At 47.4% G+C, this 7,582-nt stretch overlaps 1 protein-coding gene across 1 annotated transcript; it reads right to left on the bottom strand.

Moving 5' to 3' along the window:
* Nucleotides 1-317: 317 nt before the first annotated feature.
* LOC136467662 (potassium transporter 25) lies at nt 318-6,926 on the bottom strand. Its single transcript, XM_066466429.1, has 9 exons — nt 6,113-6,926; nt 5,514-6,003; nt 5,370-5,423; nt 4,923-5,183; nt 4,761-4,813; nt 2,757-2,880; nt 2,368-2,622; nt 1,869-2,275; nt 318-1,729 (listed from the first exon to the last, which is right to left on the bottom strand). Exons 1-9 carry the CDS (start codon nt 6,155-6,157, stop codon nt 1,097-1,099), a joined length of 2,322 nt encoding a protein of 773 aa, XP_066322526.1. The 5' UTR covers nt 6,158-6,926; the 3' UTR covers nt 318-1,096.
* Between the last annotated feature and the right edge of the window lie 656 nt (nt 6,927-7,582).

Genomic DNA, 7,582 nt, shown 5'->3' with positions numbered 1-7,582 from the left:
GAAATATTTTAGGTTTTTAATTATTTTCTATTTTCATAAAGTTAAATATATTTTTAAAGCCTTTAGAGATATTTTCATGAGCTCTAAATATTTTATTGGGCTTGTCACATCACAATTTTTATCTAGTATTTTTATTGAAATATTTTAAAATATTAAGAAACATTTTTCATAGTTTAGAAAGACTAATCGAGTATTTGCCAACTTTTTTAAAACTAAAAACGATTAATCACCGGTATAAGAAGATAATTTAAATGATTTTAAAGGATAAGATGTCTAGAATGAAATTCGAGAAAAATATCACCATGATAATTCAAAGAGGTAAAAGATACTTGTTTGTCTTGTAATTTTTAATTTTCTTCTTGGGCCGAAAGGAAGAGCTGCTTATGGCCCAAAAGGAAGAGCTGCTTTACGGCCCAGTCTATAATACAGGCGGGCCCAATGGCACCAACTCCTAGAATGTTTAGTTGCTACCTATACAGAAAACCCTATACAGTCTCCAATTACAGTCAAGTGACAGAACTACAGAGGTCGCTAACGTCAAAAATGCTATTTTGCTAGTCACTCTTACAGACAATTACAGTTAAGTACAGAGACTCAGCAAGTCAACAACAGCAGCAAACATATCACGAAACTAACTTGTTTGGCAGGGCTCCTCTCCGGCTCCGGCTCCGGCTCCGACTCCTCCAGAGGAGCCCTGCCAAACGTTTTCTTGAAGGAGCCGTTTTTCAGTAAAAAACAGAGGAGCCGGAGCCGTTTTAGAGGAGCCACAATTTGTGGCTCTTCCAAAACGGCTCCGGCTCTTGTGGCTCCTCCAAAACGGCTCCGGCTCCTCCGGAGGAGCCCCTCGGGAGGAGCCGTGCCCAACAAGCCCTAAACTACCGGCTCAACAAAAGGCTCTACAAACAAAAATCCATACTTCTGGTTGGGCTCTCCACAGATGATCTTCAGCTGCTTTCTCAGCCAATGCTGTGCTCAAGGGTCTCTACTCGTGTTATCGTGTAATTGTGAAAAGGTATCGGCAGCAACAAGTGGATATATACAGGTGGGGCCAAGAGGCTTCGTCTCATCTCTACCTTTACACAGCTGCTAACTGTTATCAGACCTGGTAGACCATTCCTACCTCCAGAGTGGAGGCATGGGGTATGTTCGCAGCGTATGCAGGGCCCCGGCTGTTTTTCCTCAAGAACTCGTAGAAGAAGTTTATCACAATTCGCTTTATGAAACTTGACCCGCTCTTCGCCTTCATGTACGAGTGCCCCAGGATGAAGGACATGCCTGCCTCCCTAGCGTCCATGAGCTCCTGCAGCTCGCGGCGTACCTCACTGTCCACCTGAGCACTCTTCGGTATCATGAACCTTGCTTTCTTTCGCTTGGGTGCTGCATTGTGTGGGTCTATCTCCTTATGAGGGGATACGGATGCATCAAGTTCTCCATCCTCTTCCAACATATTAATTCCAGTACTGATGGTGGACAGCTTCTGGGAGGGCTTATCTGTGTCCTCGACGAAGCCATTCTTGTCATATTCCCCACTGCTGCGGATGAACTCTGCAATGTTGCTGACTAGCTCCTTCTCGAACTCTAGGTCATCCTTCTGCACATCGCGATAACCATATCTGACAATGACCCTGTATAGCCTATACTCTTTTGTACCAATGCGACCCACCAGAAATCGTTCCTCAGGTTCCACATGCGGCACAGGAACTGATTTGACACAGAGAAATACCAGTACCTGATGAAAAACAATTGTGAGAACTCTACAAGTTACATCCATAAACTGACTCATGCACTGATGCTGCTTATTCAGATCTCTGGGCAGTGCATTCAGAAAAAAACTGTTGCTGTTTATGAACTATGAAGTGATAAGTTACCTGGTGAAACGCAGGCAGATTGGTGACAAAGTGGGAGAAGATAGCTGGAATTCCAGACATTAGTTCTGTATGTATTAGCCCAATGCCTCGAACGCGAACAATGCCCAGTGAAGGACCAAGGTTTAAGAGCCAGTTTACTGAAACCTTGTTTTGCACATCAAACTCGTACTTCTTTATTGTGCCATAGTGCCAGACACACATGACCACCATAAATATGAAGGAGAGAGTAATAGGAACCCAAGCACCTTCATGAAACTTGACAAGGGAAGCTGAGAAGTAGATTACTTCGATCGTGCCAAAGAAAAGCAGGAAACCAAGGGCAAGGAATATACTCTTGTTCCAGCAAAGCACAATAACGAGTGACATTAAGCAAGTGGTAACAAGCATAACAGTTATTACTGCCAACCCTGTATCAAGAAAAATGGGCGAAACCACAACAATTCTATATGAGGTTCACTTCAATGTATGAAGAACTATATGAATCGGAGTTTTTTTTTACCTTGTGCATTTGCCAAGTGCTTTGTGTCTCTGAAGCCAATAGTAACAGCCAGACAGAGTATCATCAGCATCCAATTGATTTCTGGTATGTATATCTGACCATGCACTGTCGAGGATGTGTGCACAATCTTCACTCCAGGGAAACAACTTAATGAAGAGCACTGCTTGATGATTGAAAAGGTTCCAGTAATAATTGCCTGACTCCCAACTACAGCTGCTAGTATAGCAATCACCAGAACAGGCCATCTGAGTGTTTCTACAAACAAAGTTGCATACATCAGTGCTTCGAAACATGCAGGTCTTTTTTAATGGAATTCTGTATAAACAAATTACTACTTTAATAATAACATTTTTAAAGAAAAAAAAGACAAGGGAAGTTAAAGAAATTACCTGGTACTGACACATAAAAGCCAATATGATAACTGCTCTCAATGTTGTGATGTTGTGAAATAAAAGCTGCTTGTCCCATATAAGCCAATACAAGTGCAGGATAAACCACGGATATGAATGCAATCTGTCGGGATTTTTTAAAATCGTTAAGAATCTGAAGACATTTCAACATTTACATTTTCCTTTTTCAAGTGTGGTGAGTAGCACAATCAAGATTTGGAGACCAAGAGAATGTCGATATCTCTAGGATACTGAGTATGAATATAAAGAATTACAGAAATGCTGACAAAACTTAAACACACATCAAGTACAGATACAAACACGCATCAAGTACAGATACTTGGTTGACCTTTCAAAGAAATCAATAAATTAATAGTGTGGTTTGCATGAAAATGTAAATATTCCAACCCTATAATTAAAAGATTTCAGTCAAGAGGCAGATGCTTTCAGGAAAGGAACTGAGTCAACACAAAATCCCTAAGGAAAAAAACTATAAGGATTAAAAAATGGAAAAAGTCTGCATAACCCCCCAACTATCCAGGATCGACTACTTCACCCACCAAACTATAAAACCGAATATTCTGCCCCCTGAACTTTCCAAAACCGGTCAAATAACCCCCCAAGCGGTTTTCGATGGTGGTTTTGCAACCGTGGCTGCTGACATGGACGACGACATGGCGATGGCCCACATGTCAACCACCCCTCTCTCTTCTCTCCTCTCCTCTGTCCTCTGTGCCCATGCCGTTCCAGGGCGCGACAACGTACCGGCCGCTCCGGCGCTCGGACGGCCTAGCTAGGGTTAGGGTTAGCTCAGCGGAGCTCACCGCGACTTGCTCGACTACACGGCTGAGGCGGAGACGAAGCGAAGAGGGCTGCTGACGTTGAGGGCTGAGACGGCGGCGCGAACAGGTGGTCGAGGCGGCGTTCCGGCGTGTCCTGGGCTCCGGCGACCAAACGGACAAGCCCATGAGCAACACGGCATCGAGACGAAACCAAAACTAAAGACGAGAGAGCGAGACGTTCACCAGAGAGAGCTGGCCACGGTGAAGAGATTGCGGCGGCCATGGTGAACCACGGCGGCGGGTACCGGCGCCGAGGACGACTCCGACAACAAGAGACGGCGCAACCGGGCTCAAACGAGACGCAAGGACGAGGCGAAGCTAGAGACGCGAGCAATTGGGCAGAGGTGGAACAACCGAGGCGAATTTTGCCGGCGAGCTCGAGCGGTCGGTGGCGGCGCAGAGAGGGACGACGGTGAAGGAGCCAGCGCCGCCACCTCGGCCTGGGCCGCGCTCGTCTCGCCTGGGCCGCCCGCCGCCAGACCGCCGCGCCCGCGAGGCCGCGCCGCCGGGCCGCCAGGTCGCCGTGCCCACGAGCTCCTCCAGATCGGCTGTTGGTGAGGGAGAGGGAGATTGAGAGGGAGGCACGGGAGAGTGGGGGAGAGGAGAGGGGAGGCGGCGCCAGCGGGAGGGAGAGGGGAGAGAAGAGAGAGGGGTGGCTAACATGTGGGCCATCGCCACGTCATTATCCATGTCAGCAGCCACGGTGGCAAAACCACCATCGAAAACCGCTTGGGGGGTTATTTGACCGTTTTTGGAAAGTTCAGGGGGCAGAATGTCCGGTTTTATAGTTTGGGGGTGAAGTAGTCGACCCTGGATAGTTGGGGGGTTATGTAGACTTTTTCCATTAAAAAATAGTTTAAATGTTACGGATAATTCAAAAAAATATACTAAGGATTCTTAGTGTGTTACAATTTTTCTACATTTGTAGAAGTCTAAATTATGACAGAGATATCGAAATACCATGAAAATAGGAGTTCTAATTAGAGTCGTGTTAACAACTGGAGTATCTTGTTAATTTTATTGTACAAAGAATAAGAACCGGAGGTAAACTAGATATGATTTTATTAACAAGAAAAAGGTGAACATTGGGAATCAGTGAAATTCTGTAAATATAACACATAACAGTACTTGCTGTTGTAAGTTGTAACAAACTCGTCTATACCTGGATTGATGATTGTGAAAAATGTCCAAGATCTGCATACATAGCTTCAGAGCCTAAAAGTTTTACCAATAATAGAAAAAAAAGAGTGTCAGACTTCTGTCACTAGAATTCAGGTATTGCCGCAGTCAAACATTAAGCAACAGCAGCCTAACTTATCTGTACCTGTCACACAAAGAAGGATTCCACCCAGTGACATCCAGCCACCAGTTTGAGTCTTCCTGAGGAATTGATACATGTAGTATGGCGAGAGGGCTCGATAAACATGGTGGTCCCAATGGATGATATTGTAGAGGCCTATTGCACTTATGCAGAGAAGCCAAATGCATACGATTGGTGCAAAAAGAAACCCAACTTTGTGTGTGCCGTAGTGTTGAAGCGCAAACAAGCATATAAGTATGGCACAGGCCACTGGAAGTTCTATATCTGCACATAAACAAGTTGCAGTAAACATCTCATAAGCATGGGCATGGTACAATCGAACATAATACATAGAGCTGACTAATACTAACACAATTCAACAGTAAATGAAACATTGGCCTATATGCATTCTACCATGTGCTATATAGTATAGCAATAAACGCAAGCAATCAAAGAAAGGATTTAACCTACATTTGTGTTGTTCCTTTTCCAACGACAACTCAAGCCCAGATACCGCAGAAAACACTGCAAACGGAGCAACATCACTCGCATCAGAAACAAATATAATGCGATGAAGACCAACCATCCAAAACCAAGACTGGCAAGGGGCCCAACCTGAGACTGCAGGGGTGAGCACGCCGTCCCCGATGACCATACATGTCCCGAGCAGTGCGAAGAGCAGCAGCAGCCGCTGCAGCACTCTGTACTTCTCCAGCACCGCCCTGACCCTGGACACGGGCCGCTCGCCACGACGCCCGGTGACCTTCTCTTCCTCCATGAGCTCATCTCTGGTGCCGCCGCCAGGCAGGAGGCCGGCGCGGACGTGGCGGCAGATGAGGGAGTAGAGCGCGAAGGTTCCGCCCTCCCCGCCGTCGTCGGCACGGAGCACGATGAGCACGTACTTGACGAGGGTGATGAGGGTCAGTGTCCAGAAGACGAATGAGAGCACGCCGTAGATCTCCTCGTTGCCCTCCGAGTGCTGGATGTCGTTGCCCGCGAAGGCGCTCTTGTAGACGTAGAGCGGCGACGTGGCCACGTCGCCGTACACCACCCCGAGGCTCTGGTACGCGAGCAACAGTGTCGCGCGCCATGACTCCCCCCGCCGCTGCAGGAGATGCAGCAAGCAGTCAGGGAAATGGAGGAGCAAGCCCCAGCCCCCAACAGAGGAAACCGCTCCAAATCCAAGGACCCAAGCCACAAACTCACGGACTCACCTTGCGTTGCGCCGCCTCCGCGCCGCCCGCGGCCTCCAGATCCATGCCACTCCCCGGCCTCGCACGCGCGCCTCAATGCGTCACGCCACGCCTGCTGGCTCCATGGTAGCGAACCTCGAGGAATCGTCGGAAAGAAACAAGGAATCGGGGGCACCGAATCCAACCGCGGCGGCGCGTCCGAGAACCAAGATTTGTCCGTCTGCTTGGCCTGTAGCGAGCGGGAGGCCAACCAACCAGGACAAGCGAGGCAAAGAAAGGCACTCCTCCCCGTCCCCCCCTCCTAGTAGCTTCCCGCAAAGAAAGAACCACCCCGCGCAAGCAAAGCAAGCTCGCTCGCCCCCACGCCCGCCGCGCCTCTTAACTCGCTATCAAGTATCAACCGCCCGTACGAAGCGAAACCGGGCGGTAACTCTCCTCGCTGGACGCGTACGAGAGCGCCACGACAAGCAGAGGCCAAAGGGGCGGAGAGGTCTCTGGCGAAGAGGGCAACCAGTCAGCTAGCCAGCCAACCACGGGAGCGAGAGAGAGGAAGATAGGGATGCCGTTTGCCGTGGGCTCCCCTCCGCTGCCGTGCCGCTCGCCCTACGGTTCTGGATTCCAAACCACCCGGCCTTTTCTCTTCTTCTTCTTTTTTCCTGGGCGAAGTGTAGTCGAGTGTCGAGTCAAGTGAAGCGAAGCACGCAGCTTCCGTTCTTGTAGCCGCGGCCCGCGGGAGGTGGCGCGCCGGCGAGGGGAGTGGAAGCTTGCGTGTGGCTATCGAACGGGACGGGACGCGTGGAGCCGGTTGCTTACTTGCTTGTCGTAACGGGCTTGATAGCGTTTTGCCAATTTTTGCCTTTTAGGACCTAATCGAGTGCCTTTTCTTGTTCCATTCCTTTTTGGGTGCACTTTTAAATGGCTGCCAGCAGTGAATTTATACGGGTTAGATACGAATCCATCATGCTGTCCAGACGAAGCTTCGAAATTATATGCAGGCATCTGATGGGAAAACATGAAAGCTAACTTTTTTTAAAACGAACGGGACAAGACGACTAGTTTCATTTCATTGGGTAAAGCATGAGTAAATATAAATACAAGAGAGCAGTGAACTATTTACATGAGAGAAGAAAAAAAAAACTACCAATAAGAACAACTTTAAGACTCTATTTCCTTCCTAATTGTTACGAAAAGAGACTTTGGTGGAAAAACACCCTCCAACAACTTCTTTAATTAGTTATTATGCAAATATAGTCATCATCTATTCGATTTCTCGTTAGTGATAGATAGCGAAAATGGCTCTCTAGAGTACATTGAAGATATAGAAAAGTTGTTGGAAAATAAGAAGATATATAAATCGATTTTTATGAAAATAGCTATCTAAATACTGATTTAGAGAGTGAATTTTAGAAATGCTTTTGATATGCTCTAACATCTCTCGTGGCATGCGGCCTAGGTTGTTATCTATCTACAAATGAGCTAAAACCGAACCTC

This window comes from Miscanthus floridulus, chromosome 7 (genome assembly GCF_019320115.1).
Source record: "Miscanthus floridulus cultivar M001 chromosome 7, ASM1932011v1, whole genome shotgun sequence".
In the NCBI taxonomy this organism is placed as follows: domain Eukaryota; kingdom Viridiplantae; phylum Streptophyta; class Magnoliopsida; order Poales; family Poaceae; genus Miscanthus; species Miscanthus floridulus.
The sequence above is the reverse complement of the archived record's forward strand: the minus strand, read 5'-3'. Positions and strand labels throughout refer to the sequence as shown.